The sequence below is a fragment of the Erpetoichthys calabaricus genome, chromosome 13, assembly GCF_900747795.2.
Source record: "Erpetoichthys calabaricus chromosome 13, fErpCal1.3, whole genome shotgun sequence".
Classification (NCBI taxonomy): domain Eukaryota; kingdom Metazoa; phylum Chordata; class Cladistia; order Polypteriformes; family Polypteridae; genus Erpetoichthys; species Erpetoichthys calabaricus.
This window is the reverse complement of record NC_041406.2, coordinates 764,213-785,310: the sequence shown is the minus strand read 5'-3', so window position 1 is coordinate 785,310 and position 21,098 is coordinate 764,213. Positions and strand designations below refer to the sequence as shown.

Genomic DNA, 21,098 nt, shown 5'->3' with positions numbered 1-21,098 from the left:
CCGCAGTGTACATTCAGGCTTGTCTTGGACCAGAGGACACCTCACTTGCCTCCTCTACTTTGCTCTTCCTCCGTTTTCGCTCTCAGCCACAGCGCTCTGCTGAACTTTCTCCTTCCACTTCAGACCTCGCTGTACATGCCAAACGTGATCACATGACTTTTTTCCTGCCCAAGACACCGCCCCTTCTTCCGTCATCCGCCCACCCTATTGGTTAGTGGTGCTATTCAGCCTATCAACTGCTTCTGTTCCATTCCTGATTTGCATGAAGCCCGCCTTCAGCACACAGCAGGAATGTTAGCAGAATATGAATAAATGAACAAATTAAAAAAAAAAAAAAAAAAAACTCGGGGCGAGTAATTTTCTTTTTTCTACAATGTCACCAAATTTCTGTCAAATCAGTCAAAGCGTTTTAAAGATTTTGGGGGGAGTTTACCCCTAAATGTTGAAATATCTATATAAAGTAACTCTATCATATAGTGCTATTCATATCTATAAAGGATAGGTAAGTGTGAAAAGCACAGTATGGTACATATAAAGGCACTATATAGACAGATATACTGGACATGAAAGGCACTATATTTATTGACAGATAGACATGAAAAGCAGTTTATGATAAAGGCGCTCTATGGATAGAAAGGCAGATATAAAGGACACTATGTAATGGATGAAATGAAGGGGACAGGGACATATGAAAGGTGCTATATAAGAGGTACACAGATCGATAGGAAAGGCGCTATATGATAGACAGACAGGCACCGTAGGTAATGAAGGAGCTTTCTGCATAACAGATAGGAGGACAGACAGACCTGAAAGGTGCTATGAAACAGATGACAGGCCACACTGGCCCCGGGGTGGCAGGGTCTCCATTGGGCTGTCATTGGTCTTCTGCCCTCCATGTTGTGCGCTGCATTTTAGCTCAAAAGCACCCCCTTGTGGGGGGTCAGGAGGTGCTGTCAGGCTGATTTTTGGTGGCCCCTCTTTGAACACGGGGCACCTTCACCCTGAGGCCCTGCCTTGTGTTAGCACATAAAACTTCAAAGGTTTTGGAAACGGGAGAAACGAGATAACCATTGGTGGTGTTGGAGTGTGCTGAAGTCCACTCAGTTTAATACGCGTGCCCCTCATGCACTGCATGGACCCTGAGTGATTGGACAACAGGGCCAGCTTAGCTGCTACCCTGGCTGTGACTGCCAGGTGATGTGCCCTCTACAGCCCTGCTCTGCCCGTCTACTAGTGTCCCGTGTCTCATGCCTTTGCTGTTCTCTGCTACTTGCTGGTGCCCTCGAGTATTTGCTGATGGGCACCATGCTTTCTTTAGGCTGGCATCCACAGAGCACTGGTTTCTGTTATAATGTACTGCCCCCTGCTGGCACACGTTTATACCCACACTTGTGTTTCATGTCCCGCTCAGACTAATGGTGTTTAGAGGGCACGGCTGCACTTCATCTCAAAATCTTGCTGTCCTTCTACAAGATACAAGATGAAGATGGCCCTAATAAGTGGGTCCTTTATTCAGATGAAGAGCTGATGGGCGATTGACTAAGTGTCCTGGCTCATCCCACCCAAAGCAGTGGATGTTTAAGTTGGACTGCAGACGTGGCAGTGAGGTCCACAAGGACGGCCCACATGGCTGTCGGTGTCACTGGCTGTACTGTATATGTATAGACTTGAGTCAGTCAGAGCTTATATATTGTAACAAAGGCGCTATATGAGCGCCGACCCGACACAAAACTGACACCGCGAGGCACACGTAAAATAAATAAACTTCTTATTTTTCTTCGTCTTCCCCGTACCCACAGACACAACACAGTCCTATAAACACAAACAAGTCACCAAAAGCAAACCCAAAACACACTGGTCTTCACCACCACTGCTCCGACTCTGGCTCCCTTTACAGTCCGCCCAGAGGTGCTCCAGGTGTTTGATGACGGATTTCCAGCTGCACTTCTGGGTGTGGTGGAAAAACCGCCCACATGGGCTCAGGAAGCCGTGCAGCGCCCCCTGGCGGCCACAGAGCCCAACAGGGATGGGCACCGATGTAACCCAATGCAACTCAGGGGGGCTGCTGCCAAGAGTTCCGCGGGATGTAATGTGCATCCCATGGCTGCTCCCCCAGATCCAGTGTCAAAGGGGCATCCCGGCCAGGCATGTGTCCCGGGCGTCTGCCACAATAGCGTCTTTGACACAGAAAGACAGGCGTCAGTCGTGTTTGTGAATTATTTCTCAAGTGCGTCACCCCCTGAGTTACTGATTGTATGACATGTTAGGACAACGCACGACAAAAACTGAAAACCAACCAGACTTGAGTTTTGGCACCTGTGTGTCAGGGGTGTGGCTACAGGTGACTGGGGTGGGCAATGCCATCTGAAAGGGGCTGTCTGCCCTCCTAATAAAAAGCAGGAACCTACATAATCTGCTGATGCCAGTATGTCCTTGCCCTCCCTGCCTATCCAGGTGCCCACCTGAGGATGACATCCTAGTGAAGCCACTGCAGCATGTCCTCTAATGAGCACAGTGGGTGGCACGCTGGCACAGTGTTAGGTCAGCAGATCTCCATTCTCAGATGAAATCCTGGCCGGGTCTCCCCGTGTCTACGATACACGTGTCTCTGTCTCAGCTCTCCTGCAGGCGCTATATGATAGGGAGACAAACGCTGAAGCTGCCGTATATTAGATAGAACTAGAGATAAATGTGACAAGCTGTCTGTATAACAGTGAGATAGAAGAGGCACACTATCCATTGGAAAGAGAGACATTGAAAGGCACTATATATTAGAAATGATGTGAAGTATTATATAACAGAAATAGATACTGAAAGGCACTACATGGTTGGAAACTAGAGTTTGAAAGGCATCACAGATAGATTATATAATAGATAGACAGTGCACCTTTTCTAACAGAGGCTGAAAGGCACTATATAAGTGATTGGTGGTCAGGAATGCTGTTTACCATATTGTGCACGTTTGCCTTTGGCCCCCCCCCATTACACCTTCATCTTTCAGTTTCTCGCCTCAGTAAATCTTGGCTGCGTCGGCCTTCACGCTGGCTGTCCTGCTGCACATGGCTGACTCGCCTCCACTCAGCAGTTTTTGTGTTTGCGATTCCCGAGTTTTCATGTTGTTCCTTTCTTCACCGCTTGCTTATAAATTTCTTTTCGGAGATTATTAAAGTGCCACCAAGAATTGTGTTGTGCGGAGGTGTCTCCGCCGTCAGCCTCGGCTTTGCTCGTAATTCAAAGAGGCCGAGGCGGCTGCCAAGGACACTTTGTTTCCAAGCAATTCCAGATGTCTTATTGACCATTTCAGAGGCCCCAAGCTGCTGATTTCCATTACTGGCAGATCTCGAGACCCGTGGGGAGCGCTCTCTTCACGGGCAGCAGGATGCTGAGAGGCGCTTTATTTGCTGGTCAACTTCCTGATTTCCAAATATTTGCTGACTTTGTTTTTTTGGTTTTTTGCACTTCTCCTAGCTCAGCTCTTTAAGGTGGTGCATACTGCCTTAACAGTTTTGTCTCATTTCAATGGAGTTTCTCTTCCCTGATGAAGGTCGGATGAACTGGTGTGCCACTAAATTGCACTGGTGTGCAGAGTGACAGACTGGGACAAAATCCAGTGTTCTTTCCCATCCTGCACCCGCTTTTGGGACAGACACCTGCTTCTCTCTATTCTGAACTGGATAAGTGAGGGAGTTACAGGGCCATTTAGAATTTTATTATTGTCACATACTAGAAATGGATAGAGAGATGGTTGGGTGGTAGGAACAGAGCAAACTAAAGAGGAAGTCTACAAGGCTGAGATGACAGGTAACTAAATTTGTGTCACTAAAGCTCCAGAAAGAGCCGGCGCTGTGAAGGAGATCCTGATTGTAAGGCAGCTTCTTCACCTCATGACTGCAGACCAGTGGCCCCGGTGTGACACATCATGAAGCCCTTTGAGGAGCTGGTCCAGGACTATAGGACTCACCTCATGGTAGACCACTGCAGTTTGCCGCTCAGACAAAGATTGGAGTGGAGGAGGCAATCATCTGTCTGCCCCACAAGGCTGGGCAGCGCTGGCAGCGGTCTGAGGATGAGGTGTTTGATGTCTCCAGTGCCTTCAGTGCCATCCAGGCATCCGAGATGAGGGCTCAGCTCAGGGATATGCAGGTGGATGAGCCTGTGGGGACCTGATAATGGACTCTCTGTCAGGGAGACTCAAGGAGTGTCTGGGGAACACTGGAGCACCACAAGGAACAGGCCTGTCACCTTCTCTATTGACATCTCAGACTAGAAATCTAACAGCAGGTCAGATAAGGTCTCGTCGACAAGGGGGACGAGGCAGGGGAGAAAAGTTCAGTGGAGAGCTCAACTCAAACAGCCAGTCAACAGTCAGGGGCGACACTGCTATAGACACTTGGGGTCCACATCAGCGACAGGCTGGACTGATCTGACACCACAGAGAAACGATAGAAGAGCGGGCAGAGTAGACTCATTGATTGTTCCTGGGTAGGGACGTCCTTTACGTGTCCTGTAACTCTGTGATGGCCAGTGTGGTGTTCTCAACCAGTCGCATCACTTCAAGAGAGGACCACCCAATCAACACGCTAATTATAAGGGCTGGCTCAGTTATAGGACACACTCTGGACCCCCTGGAGGAGAGACTGGAGACCAAATGCCGCACATCCCCTCTGTGACACACCAACTCAACCAACAAATTATTCAGCAGAAGTGTGTCAAGAAAGACGACTGGTGGTCCTCCATCCCAACTGCTCTCTTACTTTCAGCCAAGCCAGAAGCTCTTCTTCTTTTTTGTAACTTTGTGTGTGTTTGAGGGGGTTCGTTGTTTGTCATATTATTTCTTGAGTTTCTGCAAAAGCATCATTTTCAATTGGGACTGTCACAGGAGGCTGGGGGTCAGACCCAGCCGGGACACCTGGAAGGACTGGGAGGTGGCTTATATGTCCCCCGGGCCACGAGGGGGCAACCTCCCAGGATGTTGAGGGGACCACGGGGAAGGTGCAAGGAGGCTCAAGCCCACTGGGGCCTGTGGCCACCGCCAGGCGGCACCCCGAGCATCATGGAGCCCAGGAGATCGGCACTTCTGCCACACCTGGGAAGGTGGAGGAAGGACCTTCCAGGAATGCCCAGAGTGCTTCTGGGTGCAAGGGCAGCACTTCTGCCACACCAGGAAGTGCTGCCGGAAGAACATCATCAAGCATCTGGAGCACATCTGGGTGGAAATACAAGGGGCCGCCTCCCTACAATCAGAGGGCTGGAGTCGGGAGAGAAACGGACGGAGCTTGGAGGAGAGGAGTGGAGTGAAGGCGGACCAGAAGACAGAGGCATTAGAAAGAGGTCTGGACTGAGGGGGATTGGTGCTGGGGCACTGGCTTGTGTGCGTACTTGAAAGTATGGCGATTGTAAATAAACGTGTGCTGGTGCTCGAACCATCGGTGTCCGCCTGTCTGTGTCAGGGCCAGTCTCCACAGGACATATAAAGTTCTGTCCATCAGCCTGTCATTATTCAGATGACACGTCCACATGAGCTGTTATTGATGTCATCATCAGTTCACAACACAAACCTCTGCACCTATATTTCTCAGTGTTCCTTTGTCGTTTACCGTCTGTGGTCTACGGATTGCTGTGTGTCAGCTATCATGCGCTGTCCACTGTTTGTCACCTCTGGTCTGTCACCTACCGTCTTGTGTGGCACTGCCCTTTGTTTCACTTTTGCCTGCTCTCCGTATCACGTGCTGTCTATGAAGAGAGTGTCGCTATAGGATTAAGCCGATCAAATCTTGTGATTCGTGAAAGGGATGTCGTTACTGTTGACTGTCATATGGTGACAGGGTTTGGGCAGGGTGGTGGGCTTAGGGTCCAGGCCTCATCTTACAGAGCAGGTCACTGATCAGTAATGAAACTGATAGCAACAGGAGGTCCATCTTAGCAGCAGAAAGACAAGGAGCTCCTCACGGCTCTGTCCTCGGCCCTCTGCGTTTCTGTACCTTCAGGCCCTTCCTTTCTAGGCGAAGCCCCCAGTGACTCGGTCACACTGGTCTGCGACTCGCCCTGACTGAATCTGTGTGTGTGAGAGCGGAGAGCCAAGGAGTGCTCGGGTGGAAGTGTAATGGAGCGAATGAAAGCGGGGGGTTTGAACCACATGAAAAGGAGAGATGTCTCGTGTTGGCCGCACCACAACAAAATGGGAAAAGAAAATGAGAGGCTGAACTCGCCATACCTGGAAAGCCTTTGTACAGGACACTGCTCTGCGTGTTAACTGGCTGTTGGCGTGCAGGCAAATCTGAAAGTGTGATGAAAAGCCATGAGGCAGTCGTGTAATTTGTCATCCTCTGCCACCCGTCGTTGTGTAATCGGACCTCCTCACAGTGCTGAGATCAGCAACAGCAGTCATTAAGTTTGACACACTCACTGATTAGTACTGATGAGTGAAACTCAGTCCTTCACTTGGCTAAAACCTGAAATGAGCACAGCCCACCCATTCTGTTCACCACTGGAGGGTCCACAAGTCGGTGGCTGCTGGTCCGTTTTGTTCCGATTCTTTTATTTCTTCTCTCTGCTTGTTGTTGTTGTTCTTCCTCCTAGCATTTTGAAAACAGAACAATTCATCCAAGTTTCTTTTCAATCCAAGAAGTGACGCCTACTAACTGGAAGTCCCACCTGTCAAGTCTCTTGTCATGGACGTGTACAGGTGGTCTCTCTCTTCCATGTTTTTTTTCTCTGCCCACACATGCCAGCAGGAGGACAAATAGCAAAGCATAGAAATGATCACTTGTATGGGGAGGTGCTATACAAGACCCCACCTGCCCCTGTAAATCGTGTCACATGACGTCACTAGCTCACATAGCATCGTCTGTGATGGCAGATACTTGTCTATCTATTGTAGATGCTATAATGGATGGACGGACATCATCCTGGCTGGGTTGGGTTACAATGCCTTGCACAGCCATGAGGCCATAAGAATCATCTGGATTGAGATACATTCTGGCCAGGACGCTTTTCTGTTCCAATCCCAGCGGGGGAAAAAGGAATAATGGATGGACTTAGGGAGGCTTAAAATCAGGGTCAACAAGAGGTGGCAGTGTTCTTCTAGCATACTCCCAGTTTGGTCACCCACAGGGCTGCCTGGGACTTACAGTTTAAAAGTGTAGCCCTGTCGGGGTCGCTGGGTGCTGCCAAGAGAAATACTCAATGTTTTACTGAGCTTCCGTATGGCCCAGAAATGCATCCACAGTGTACTGCCATGGTACCAGATGTCCTGCCAGGTCCGTCATAAAAGAAGGCGTCTTGTCTCTCTCAGGGACTGGAGTCAGGAGGCCGTAGGACAAAACTCACTGGAGAGAGGGGTGAAGACAGAGGAGAAGTAATGACTGTAATTGTGTGCTGCACTGGAGGATCAAACCTGTCCAGGACTGCCTTGGTGTCATCGTGTTTTGGGATTCAGGGTGCTATTATGCCCCCTGCTGGTCACACCATTTACTGCACTTGTGCTTTCTCCAGCTTTATGAGTGCTTTGACGTGTTTTTTGATTTTGGTTTAGTGGTGTGGCTGTGGCGCCAGTTACAACTGATTTTCTGCTTTTGACTGCGTCTCATTTCTTTGGCTACGTCTTTGTCTTCTGATCCTTCTGCCCACTTTGCTAGAGCAGATCAGGTTCAACCTCACCACGGATCTCCTTGATTGTGTCCCACTAAGTGCAGTCTCTTTGTAGCTCCTGATTTTTGCTGAATTATTCTCTGTAGGGACCCCAGGATTTAATGAGGCAGTTCGTCATGTGGAGGTGCAAATGCAAGGCACACTTGTCAGGTTATGCGGTCTATCTTATCTTGACTTTCATGTACACAATTGACATGGAGATGCTAACAGCCTTACTGTGCTTCTCTTTATCAGATAATGAGTCAAGCGGAGGGGCAGCAAAAGAGCCTCGTCCATTCTATAGAAGCCTTGCCGACTCGAGGCCCTCTTACCTCCCTGGACCAAGACCTGCTGCTTCTGAAAGCTACCTCAGCCGCGACTCTCAGCTGCCTTGGCGAGTGTCTCAACATCTTACAGCAGAACGTCAGCCAGGCGTCCCAGCACAGCAAGACCCTGCCTCCAGGTGAGCGTCCACCGGCCTTTCACGTACACTTAGCTAGCGGGGTCTCTGGTTGCTAGGGTACAACAGACTCTTTCTGACTGGTCAGAAGTATTTAAGGTAGCTCCTCTCACGGCCGTTGCACCCTTAAAGAGCTGCCCAGTATCGGCTCCTTGCACTGGCTCTTATTCTTTGTGTTCTCTGCCCTCTTACTGTGACCATAAGTGGCCTTCCTCATTGTGTTCTTGATTTCCAGTCTTCTTACAAAGCACCGCTTGTTAAAATTACACACAAGTCACGCTGTACCAGCGGCTGGCCCCTGCAGAAGGCATCTCTGGAAATGGCTGGTGCACCTGTAATTCTGCAGGTCTCGGTGTCTAAGAAAGTGCTGTTTGCGCTTCAGTCGTCGTTACTTCCGAGTGTCGAGTTTCTTCCAGTAGACAAACTCATCTGTGTGTTTGCTGCATAAAGCCTGCATAACCGTTAGACTGATGTTTATTAATTTAATTTTTCAATCAGATTTCAGCTTGTAAGAACTGTGATGGGTGATTTGTGAACAATTTATTCTTTTTGAAGGACTCTTTTCAATCAGCCATACGAATCAAATTGCGAGCACAAAAGGAGTCCGTTCAGTGCTGCCCAGCAGAAGCGTGTGGCACACTTATGACGTCAGCAGCAGCTTTCATTTTGCAGGTAGATGTGGAAATCGCATGTGCGAGTATCGCTTGTCTGATTCAGGATTCTCCTTCACTTATTCTGATTCTTTCAAATTTGAGCTGAATTATTACCGACAAACAAGAGCTCCGCCACCAATCGCTCTCTTGTTCACCACACTGGTACAATAGAGAAAGAACACCTTTATACAGTGGAACCTCAGGTCATGACCGGAATTCGTTCCAAAACTCTGGTCACAACCCGATTTGGTTGTGACCCAAACTAATTTCCCCCATAGGACTGTATGTAAATACAATTAATCTGTTCCAGACCGTACAAACTGTATGTAAATATATTTTTTTTAATGATTCTTAAGCACAAAAATAGTTAATTATACCATAGAATGCACAGCGAATAGTAAACTAAATATAAAAACATCGAACAACAGAGAAAACTAACATTGCAGGAGTTCACGCTAACAGCCTTACGAACCGATCGCTGTAAACACTTTTTTTTTTTAATGAGTTTTAAGCACAGGGAAAAAAATGAAAATTTGAAAAATCCTTAATTTATACAAAAGCTAACCATAAACAACCAAGAAAACTAACCTTACATGAGTCGAGTTCTGGCATGAAGGAAGTGAGGAGGAAGAACTAGCCACTCGTAGGTTAGTGTTGCAGCAAATCGCCATGAATCTTCCTGGCTTTCTCGCATGACATCGCCTCGCTTACGCTGTCCCCTGCAAGTTGCTTCTCGTTCAGACACACTAGCAGCAGTTTTTCCACCTCTTCCAGCACTTGAGGCCTCTGCTTGGTTAACACTGTAACTCCTTTTGCAACATCAACTGCTTTAATGGCCTCTTTCTGCTTTAGAAAAGTCGATCGTAGATTTTGACTTCTTGTACTCGGCGGTATGATCAGTAACACGAACGCCACACTCATACTTTTCAATAATTTCTTTCTTTAATTCAATTTCAATTTTCTTCAAACCCTTTCTTCTCATCAACTCTACCACTCTTCACTTGCTTAGAGGCCATAGTTAATTGCAAAATTAATGCAAAGGCACACGAAATAGAGCACAAAGAGTTCACAGCGAAAGCACGCACATCTGACCGAAAACAAAGCACAGGCAGAGACTGAACACATGCGGAAATCATCGACACATACAAACTGGAAGGGAAACTGGCTTGTTCGTCACCCGACTGTGTGGTCGTGAACAGATGCAAAAGTTTGGCGAACGTTTTGGTTGTAACCCGATTTGTACGTGGTCCGAGACGCTCGTGACCTGAGGTTCCACTGTATCTGTAAATTGTTGTTATGTACAATGTGGAGTGTTTTAAGCAAGAATACATAAACATAATATTAAATTAATACGTTCATGTCACCGTTTAACAAATTAGTTGCACAACCTCATTAAAATTTTGTGCTGAATTCTAACAATTATTTGTGAAGCAAGTCATTCCCCACAAACAAGGAGCACAGATCTCATTCATTTGACTTGTGAACTGAATTGAGGACACGGGACGTGGTTCTCATTTGTTTGATTTGCTCACTGAATCATTACCCACCAACGAGTCGGCGAGTTGCAAGACTGTCATTCGTTGGATTCATGAACTAAATCATCATCTTCGAACAAATCAGATGAGTCTCGTTCAGTTGGTGTTCCAACTGAATCATTACTCAGGAATGACTCGGATGATTTTCATTCATTCGATTTTCAATCTGAATCCTTACCTGAGAACAAGTCACACGGCTCTCATTACCCTGCAACGACTCAGACAATTCTCATTCATTTCATTTGTGCACTGCATCATTACCCGAGAACAAATGACATGTTCTCGTTTATTTGATTCACAAACTGAATAATAATCTACAAATGAGTCATGGGACTCTCCAACTGAATCATTACCCAAGAATGAGTTGTATGATTCTCATGCATGTGATTTGTACACTGCATCATTATCTTCAAACAAGCTGTAGAGTCTTGTTCACTTCTGATTCTTGAACAGATCGTCTTGTTTTCATTATGCATTTTAACTCTTTACTCATGCTGTGTGCTGTCAATCAGGACAATGTTATACGATATGAATTATCAGCATGTTTAATGTACAGATTATATAGAAGTGTGTAAGAATTATTTTATTAGGTATTTGCAATGCGAGTCATTCAAAGAAGGCACCAAAAGTGTTTTGTTTTTCTCTGCCACCTCCCCTCGATTCTGTTGTGGCATCAAACAAATGAAATGAAACAAATGAACGAAGTCACTTAAAAATCAAATCCGTTAAAGTGAATTAAAATGTCCATCACTACTGCAAAGCCATGAAGCTTCCCCTCAAGGGGATCAAATGTACAACTGCTGTTAGAGAGCCCCCTACAGGCACCGACCAGAATGTCATCAGCACGGAATTTTGTGTCAGTCAGCGGTCCTTTTTGGATATGTCATGGCTGACTCCAGTGGCGTGAAGGCTATTTGCTCTTCATATTTCACCATTTAATATGTGCCTATTGACATTTCACTGTCCAGGTGGACATGTTCTGTTGATGGTCCTTGCCACTCTGTGCCCATACCTCTGCCAGCTCAATTATGCAAGCCCCATATATGGCTAAGTCTCTAGCCAGACTGCTGTGCATTTTACCTGCTGTGGCTATCAGGCGTGACCAGACATTCACCACGCCTCCCACCCCAGCACTTCATGGCTGTGACAAGGTCCTCATTTCAGTGGTCAAGGGCGTCTTAGTGGTCACTGGGTGCACTGCACCTGTACTTCTGTTCCAAGAGAAGGGCACTCCTGAATTGTCACCGGCTGCCTGTCCTCAGTGAGGCACAAATGAGTCTTTATCGTATATTGCACCCCTCCCAGTGTCACAGAAGGAGGCTCCTGGTGTCCTCCTAAGCAAGCTTGTGACTCTTCTGTCGTGTGCTGTACCCCCCGACAGTGGTCTGCATCAGGTTCTGTGCTTCTCATATGTTTTGTTTTCTTTATGTCTGCAGTTACGGCGTGTTGCAGTGTAGGCAAGTAGTCTGGAGAAGGACAATTTCCACAGCAAGTATAAAGGCTCCCTGCTCGCCCCATGCCCACCCTGACTGGCTCTGCACTGCACGGCTGTCTGCACGACAAATGTAAAAAGGTTTCCCCGCTTGCTTTGACTTGTCTCTGCATTGCTGTCTCTTGTTATGCTTGAGGGATCAGGGTTGCTCAAAGGGTGGCTGGTCTTGAGGTGCCACCAGGGCCCTAAAATTTAGAGAAAGAGAGACAATGCATCTAGGAATGCCAACCCCTACCCTGTGCCCCTGCAGAGCATGTCATCACCATTGTAGGCCTTGTGTTAAAAAGGGGACACTAGATTTAACACACATAAGAATATGTTAGTTGGGACACATCAGCTTAAAAGTTCAGCCTGTTGCTGTAATTGTGCTTGCACGTGAGCCCATTCTCAGTGATGGGCACTACAGAAGCGTTATTAAGCTCTAATTACACAGTGAGTACACAAAAAGACTCCAATTAATTTAAACACAATAAACGTAAGCAGCTCCATACTGATTAACATAAATGAAGGCTCACAATGTCTGTCTAGTGGGACTGAGGCAACAGAGGAGAGGAACACAAACTCACTCAGCAGCATCAATGAGGGAAAGAAAACCTCTGGGGGGTCCACAGTCAGGCCCAGTCAGAGTCCTGGAGACTTCGGCCAACTGGCCACCCACTCCCTGCTGGTCATTCTACTGTAGTGTCTGTGCTGGGCCGTCTAATATGACGACAGAATCTTTCTATCCATCAATTCCAAGGCTCCCTATATGTCAGATGTCTTTCCATGGGCAGGCAAACAGCTTGGCAGTAGAACAGTGGCACCATGTGGGCACAGCAGGACATCATGGTGAGAAACAGAGTGGGCCAGGGTTAGCAGTGCTTCATAATTATTATAAGAATTTAATGGTACTCTGTACATGTGACAATACTATGAACCCTAGCCAATCAACAGCTCTAATTAGCATATGCCACACTAAATTCATGACTCTTCAGCCTCATATCTTATATAAGCAGGCAACCTTGGTGCCCTGGAGCTAAAAACCTGACGTCCTGCCGTTATTTTATGAATCTTTAATACAATACAATTTATTTTTGTATAGCCCCAAATCACACAAGAAGTGCCACAATGGGTTTTAACAGGCCCTGCCTCTTGACAGCCCCCCAGCCTTGACTCTCTAAGAAGACGAGGAAAAACTCCCAAAAAACTATTGTAGGGAAAAATGGAAGAAACCTCAGGAAAGGCAGTTCATAGAGAGACCCCTTTCCAGGTAGACACCTGGGCGTGCAGTGGGTGTCAGAAAGAAGGGGGTCAATACAACACAATACACAGAACAGAACACAAGTCATCCTCAATACAGTATAACAGTAAAATAAAAATATTATAAGTACAGAGCAGAATTGAACAGTAAATGAAATGACACAATATGATTTGGATTTGTATTGTACTTTGGATTCAGTAGGCCTGGGTCTTCAGATCTTAAGGTGCAGTCTGGATTGTAAGTAATGATAGGTTCAGATAGATAAACAGGGCCTCAAGCACTTAAGGCTTTGTTTGCAAGAAAGAGGACTTTGAAATTAGCCGTAAACGTAACTGGAAGCCGGTGTGAAGACTCAAGGATGGGGGTTATGTAGTTGGAACTTCTAGTTCTTGTAATGATTCATACAGCAGCATTTTGAATTAACTGACAGCTGCAGAAAGAACGATATGAACACCCTGGGAATAACACAATGCAGTGGCCAATCTTACTTGGTTTGTCATGTTGAGGTCCTTGGGTGACCCTATTTTCCCATTTTAGACTCCGCTACGTAGACTTTAACAGAATGCCCCCAAAGCCCATGTTTAGCCCTTCAGTGATTACTCTTGAGTAGCCTTGTCTCTGTCTGGATGGACTGCTATTGTAGTTCAATAAGTCCTCCTGTCTTTTAAATCTACCGTATAACTCCAGGCTGTTATGTGTGCAGGGCAGACGAGATTTGGATTAACAGGGTGAAGGACGTGAAATCAAAACGGGTCAAAACCAGGAGATCAAAGGAAAGGCCAAAACAACAAGCAAGAAACAAATTTAAGGAAGTAAGCAAAAGGTCAAAACACATACAAACAAAACCATGAAGATTTTTAACAAGCAAATAAAACTTTTTTATATCCACACCTCAGATAGACAAAGTTTGTCCCGGAGGACATTTTAGATCAATTGCACCACAGTACTCAGATCTCAATCTCCAAAGATATGCCCATTACAACCATCAGGTGTCCTAACAACGGGTACCCACCAGTGCAGTGAACGTGTGGATTTGATTTGCCTGTGACAGAAATGATCACATCACAGGAAGTTAGAGAAGAATGCCTAAAACAGATGGGAGATAAAGTTACACTTTCATTCATCGATTAATTTAAGGTTTCCAGTTGTGCCCCATATATAAACAGAATAAAAAGAGAAGTGTTGACAAAGTAATATTAGTACGACCAGGCTAATAATTAGTTTATCATACTTAGACTACCAGGTGGCTCTCTGTCTTAGTATGTTGATTGATCTCTCGTCTGCACTGGCCCTTGGATGACAAAATGGTGTCTGCACTAAATTTACCAGCTGAGAGAGATGCAGAGAGACATTGGGCACCTTTGTTAGCCTCAGTTTATCCATTCCGGTCATCCTTGTCACCCCACTTGCACGAATGGGGGTGTCAATGATTCAGCTCACCAGCACAACTCCCCAGTCCAGCTGCTGGCCAGCACAGACCTGTTCAGGTCCTGTCATTTCAGTCACCAGCCTCCATTCTGTCAATGGCCTTTCACCTCTGTCACCTGTATTCTCTCTGACCAGCTAGCCAGTCAGTATTGGATTTGTTATCCACCTGGGGGCTAAATGACTTCATGTAAAAGTTCTTATCTGATCTGGTTAGGATCATAACTGGGCCTGAGCAACAACTGGTTTCTAAACTTTTTTCCTATGTACACATTTTTATCTTAACATTGTATTACACCATCCTCATGACACTGCTAGAAATAAACAAACACATTTCTCAGTATCGTCCATACGTATAAAACTCCTTCATTTTCTAATATTTTAAGATGGTTCTGTAATGTGTGTTTTCAAAGACAGGCTGGTGTCAAAGATAACACGCAAAGCTGGGTGCCAATTCAACAACACCAATAGTTAGTCCAACTGAGTTACATGGTGACAGGATATCATTGCATTCTGCAGCAGCATAACTTATCGGTGTCTGTTGAGCAGAACAAAGAAATCTAAATAAATAAGTAACAGCAAGTAGCCTGTATGGACAGGAGAGACGTATGCCATTTGCATCCCCAACCCCCAAAACTTACTTTCCTTTTTGGTTTCTTTTGCTCACCCTGCTCGTCATTTGTGTTTCTACGATTTTGTCTTTTGCAAGTCTGTGGTGCTTTGCTTGCTCTTAGGTGCCCGCTTACTGCAACCAGGCACTGGCATTTGCCCACACATCAACTGAGGAGTGAAGCAAACCCTTGCAGGTTGACCTATAAGGGCTCCATAAATAGCTCTTCGTGTTCATCATGAGACCCGTCACGGCTTCCTGCCCCGTGTTGTTTTCCTTTCTTGCCTGTCACTGTAAAATCTTGCTAACTCATCAACACACTTATATTTGAGATGTATATCTATTCATTCTTTAATTTATTTGCATCTTCTAGTCAAGACACCACTTCCCTTAGTGCACATGTTAGTTCAGTGATTTTATTGTTTTCAATTTTTTCCTTATTTTCGATACTATTTTGGCCGCCACCACTTTATGATTTGCCACATCAGTGGCGTCTGAGCGATTTGTCCTATAACATGCATGTTTTTGGTTCTAACAAAACATTTCATACTGGTGGCCAGTAGAGATCATCCTGTTATATAAAACGGAGATCAAGCAGATCCAAGTGAAGGCCAGTGAATTTAACATGCATCACAGATAAACTAATGGAAGGCATTATTAAGAAAACGATAGAGCGGTACCTGACAAAAACAGTCAGTGTGAGTGCAGGTGGAGAAGGCCGAGCTTCACTGATATGATGGAAGAAACGACAGCAGATGAACAGAGAGGTGCATAGGAGCTGATTTTCAGGAGTTGTTTGATAAGATAGGTCTGTGGTCAAACTGAAACATGTGGGCATTTAGGGTGGTGGTGGGGGGTACACAAGTGACTTCTCAGGTTTAGGTGCAGTTAAGAGTGGTGTCCCACAGGGGTCAGTGTTGGGGCTGTTGCTGTTTTGAATGCATGTAAATCATTTGGATAGAAATATAAAGAGCAGGCTGGTGAAGTTTGCAGATGATACCAAGCTGGGTGGACTGGCACATATCATCAAGAATCTCCTGAATCATCACAGAGGGACTTGGATAACAAACAGGCTTGGGCACATGAAATTTTATGCTAACTCCTTCTCTCTTTTCCTTCACACTCTCAAAGATCGGCAGGAAGCCAACTAACGTCACTTCCTTTACACCCTTCTGGGGTGTCCATTATATAACACGACCGCACTCTTGTGGTCCCACTCAGACCACTGTTACTGACAGTACCAATCTCATTTTCATATTTTCTTCTCATTTTTCTCTATTAAAAGGGATTTCACCAAGAGGTCCCCAACTGTATTTTTTATTTTTAGATAGATAGATAGATAGATAGATAGATAGATAGACAGACAGACAGACAGACAGACAGACAGACACTTTATTAATCCCACTGGGAAATTCACATTCTTCAGCAGCAGCATACTGATACAATAAATAATATTAAATTAAAGAATGATAATAATGCAGGTGAAAAACAGACAATAACTATGTATAATGTTAAATGTTAACGTTTACCCCCCCAGATGGAATTAAAGAGTCGCATAGTTTGGGGGAGGAACGATCTCCTCAATCTGTCAGTGGAGCAGGACAAACTATAAAAGTAAAACAACTCATAGAGGAAATAAGCTAAAGTGAAAAAAGAATCCAACACACATTCATTCATCACAGACACCATGTGACAGTTTTGTTAACACGTGGCCGTTCTCCGCTCTCCGCTGGGGTGTGTGTATGACTACTGGACCTTGTCTTAAATCTTTGGTCCTCCTCACTTAAAGGGCAAGCGTCCACTTATGGCGATTTCTTTACAGGTCACCGTCTGCTCGTTTTTCCAGTAACCACTCCACACTGCCATCGGTACTGGAGGCTGAGATGTAAACGTATATAAAACCCAGTCAGCTACTGGTGCAGAACTGAAGGACACATGAGTGCAGTAAAAGGGAGAAGACGCATGATATGCTCGCTAGCTCGGTGATGTGCATGGCTGTATGTCCTGTCTATCATACATAGAACATTACACACATTCTTGTGATATTTGTGTTAATTTTTCAGTGACTCCATGAGTGAGAGTTTAGGGCCACATTATGGAAGTGGAAGACCACCAAGTGATCATTGAGCAATTAGCCCCATTTTGGTGGTAAACCAGAGCTGTTGGGAGTTGATCACTTTCACCAGTAAATGATTTCAAATTGAAGTTCCTCTGTCCTTACAGTGGTGGTGAGTGGCAGAATGGGATGCCAGATCACAAGATGGGGGGTTGTTGGGAGGGAATTATTCTGTAATAAACCGATAGAAATATTCCTATTGATATGTTGAAACTGGGAAAACTTGATCCCAACCACATTAAGGGTGCCTATTGACTCTGCACTGGCACAAGTAAATGAACGACCATTACGGGACATCTTCACAGAGCAAATGCAGAAGCACCTCTTCACGCTGTGCCTCCCATGATGAATGTGTTTGCCTGTTGCAGACGGCGTTCCTGGATGGCTGGGCCCAAAGTCCTATTCTGCTGAGCACCTGAAGAATGGCAGTTTAAATCAAATTCCTTCCACGAGATCTGCAGAACCATCTCCTGCTTTGACCAGCAGAGGCCTTCAGTGCACGGCTGAGGTAAGCGGTGGCTCGCCATTGAATGGAGAGCTTTGCATTTCTCTACTTTGTCAGATTCTGATGTAGGAAAGAATTAGTGGTGGTTGGTTTTGTGACATCACGGACAACAAAGATATGATGAGTTTCTGGCCACAGTAGCTGGCAGGCTTTCATGCATTTCATGGTTCAGTTGGCAGATTAGTATGGGCACTAAAAACATCTGCTAACAAAGCTTCACACTTATACCAAACGAGCTGCAGTCCCATATACAGTTAACACAATGAACGGTCATTCATCATATATTAGAAGTCGACAATCACTCCGTCTCCACTTTCTTTTTATTTTACTTGAGCACGAGAGCCTCCACTTACTCACAAACGTCTCAGACACAGGCAGAGCAGGTAGTTTCTCCTCAGCTTCATGGTGTTAAAAATCAAAATGTCCAAAACCTGTAAAGCCATGATCTCCACACTAAGACCAGACAACCCGATTTGTCCATCCCAGCCAAAGCCTTTCAGGACTCTGATGCCTTCATCAGGGTTGGCCATAAAAAGGGACCCAAGAATACAAAACACACAAAACCAAACTGATGATAACCTTTGTGCGATTTCTGATTGTATGGTGAGCTTTCAGGTAAATGTCATAACATTTGAAAAATGTCACGGTCATGTAAGTGCAGGGGGCACCACCCGCTGGACCCGAATTTACTGGCAGAGGTGAAAAAGCCAATAAATAAACCAGAATTGAAAAAAAAAAAAAGCTTCTAGCCAGAGTGCAGAATGCCATGGTGTCTCAGTCGGTCACGAGTCTTGATCTGAGTGATGACTTCTGGCAAGGCCGGTGTTACATAACCGCCCCCCCCCCCCACCAGGGCCAGAAGGGTGGAGCTTGTAATGGAAGAGGAAGTGACATCATTGGTCATCACACATAAGTCTTTATTTCTGAGGGCAAAAGAGGGGAACAGTGTAAGTGATGGCACCAGCCAGAGTCTTGGGTAGGAAGTACAACTAACATGGGCGCTCTGAGGACACCCCCTATTCACATGTGCAGGGCTGCCTCTACCACATGGGTAAAACAGTCCAAGTTTACAGGCGTGGTGTGTTGTTAAGTAAAGCAGATGTAGCTGTTGGTATCAGAAGGGCATGGCTCCAGTTGATCCTTTTCACTCAGCCCCAGATATTCCCACTTGCCTCTTTGTACGATTTACGTGACTCTCTAATGGGGACTCCCCTCCTGTTCTTCAATATTACATCCACGTGGGACTCTCATGAGCCCTCGCGTAATTCTTCAAGGATGTTAGGGTTAGCATTTTTAAAACCTGCACTGTGCCCCAGCACAAGCGACGCAGATTTATATGTTTCAAAGTGGTTGTTTCAGCTGTAGACGGTTCATCGTAATCAGAAGCTTGCTGTGTGTCGTACGAAAGCACCACTGATCTGCTGTTCAGAATCACCACCCTACCTTCACGAGGCGTTGGACTGGTGTAGAAATGTGACACTCAGTGAGGCGTCTCGTTGTTCCTGCCCAGTCACTAGTTGTCTCCAGACGTGCATATTTTACGTCTGCCTTCAGAGTAGGGCTGCACGATAACAGAAAAAATGACTATCACGATTATTTTGCTCAAAATTTTTATCACGATTAATAATGACGTTTATTCCTTTGGTAAATGAAGTCTGTGACCAAAGCAGTGTAGCCTCGGCCAGTTATTCACAGATGCTGCCCTAATCATATTAGCTGCGTTGTCCGTTGTGATGCACACAAGTCTTTCTTCCACAAAGCCCCAAGCGGACATCGCTTCTTTGAGGCCCACTGCAATAAACTCCGCTGTATGGTCTTGTGGGAAAAACGAAGTTTGCAAAAGCTTGCTTTTCATCTCAAACTCGCTGTCAATAAAATGAACTGTCAAGCTCAAATACGGTTCCGCAGTTCTGCTTGACCATAAGTCGGTCGTGGCAGCAAAATATTCAAGGCTGAGCCTGAGAATTTCTCTTTCTATTTCTTTTCGGCATTTCGCATACAGCGAGGGCAGCGCGACATTGGAAAAATGGTTGCGTGAGGGAATGCTATATCTTTTATCAAGTGTTGCGATCATTTTTTTAAACCCCTCACTGCTCACGGTGGTTATTGGACACATATCCTTGGCTATATGGTACGTGATCACCTCTGTTATTTCCCGGTGTCTTTGCGAGCTCGGCAGATATGGTATTGCGTTGAACAATGTCCCTGATATTGTTGTCTGTGTTGTGGATGGCTGGTAATTTTTTGTTGTTGCTGTTTGTGCCTTCGGTCGTTGAAATTCTTGATAGTGTACTTTGTGGTGGCTTTTAAGGTGGTTGATGAGGTTTGTTGTGTTACCTTGGGACGTTTGGACGGAACAGGAGCAAAGTTTGCACAAGACTCGTACCTGATCAACATCACATTCCTCGAAATCGAAATAGTTCCAGACAACTGAGTATGACCCCTTTTTAGGAACTAACGATCGCACTTCTGCACCTTCCTCACGTTGCTCCGCCATCATATATTTATTCTGACTGACTGTTATTGCTGCTATTAACTTCTACTGCTTCAGAAAGCGCTTGCAATCTAGACGCAGTAACGTCATAGTGACGCATTCCAATCCGTAAACGCAGCCCATAAAAAACAGTTTGGTCTTTATACTGTAAAATCGCGACGATATTTATTAACTGATCGTGGGTCATAAATATCGTTATCATGAGAAAAAAAAGATTAATCGTGCAGCCCTACTTCAGAGCGTCTACGTGTACAGAGTACAGTGAAATGCTTACCGCCATTTGCTCAGCAACAGGCCACAAGTCTCCCCACGCCACTGCCAGGATTAGTGAGAAAAACTTCCTTACCTTCAAGCTCATCAAACGTGCCTGAAAAAGCTCAGGAACAACTTTGTCAAATAGGGATAGTTCTGTGTAGCTATTAATAAAAACGAATAGTCAGATTGGAAAGGAGTCTATAAAAGACACTATATAATAGTGTATGTGGTCAATATTGTGACAATTCCAGACTCCTGTGAGCTTTTTCTTTGCACGTGCTAATTGACTTGCCACTCGTCTCCTCTCTCCGGTGTGGTCATTAGTGAGTAAGACCACCTGAACAAAGAACTTTTCTTTTTTTTCAAATGAGACATGGCCTTAAAGTCACAAATCTGATATGAGGAGCAAACAGAGTGTAGACTCACAGAAAATCACTGGCTATTTTAGATGTGGGGTGGAAGGCACAGGGAGCACGGGATCCCAAAGTGGTGGTGCTACTACTGTGCTGTCAGATGTTTTAAAACAAGGACAAAATCAAAAAATCTCCTCAGAAATTGGACGTTTCAAACCGAAAGGCTCCTGGCAAGTATAAGCGCACCTCTAACCTTGGGTACCAACTGCTGGTGGACCCCTCTGCTTTTATGCACCTCTCATCTAATTTTGGGACAGTTTCTGCTTTCTAA

The 21,098-nt window shown here is 45.5% G+C and overlaps 1 protein-coding gene across 1 annotated transcript in view; it reads left to right on the top strand.

Annotated features, from left to right (window-relative positions):
- The window catches only part of osbpl10b (oxysterol binding protein-like 10b), a 96,487-nt gene that overhangs the window by 29,922 nt on the left and 45,467 nt on the right, over nucleotides 1–21,098 (top strand). Inside the window, exons 6-7 of the mRNA XM_028817850.2 lie at nucleotides 7,885–8,092; nucleotides 17,529–17,668. Of these exons, the coding sequence (XP_028673683.1) occupies nucleotides 7,885–8,092; nucleotides 17,529–17,668 (348 nt within the window). The remainder of the gene's footprint in view (nucleotides 1–7,884; nucleotides 8,093–17,528; nucleotides 17,669–21,098) is intronic.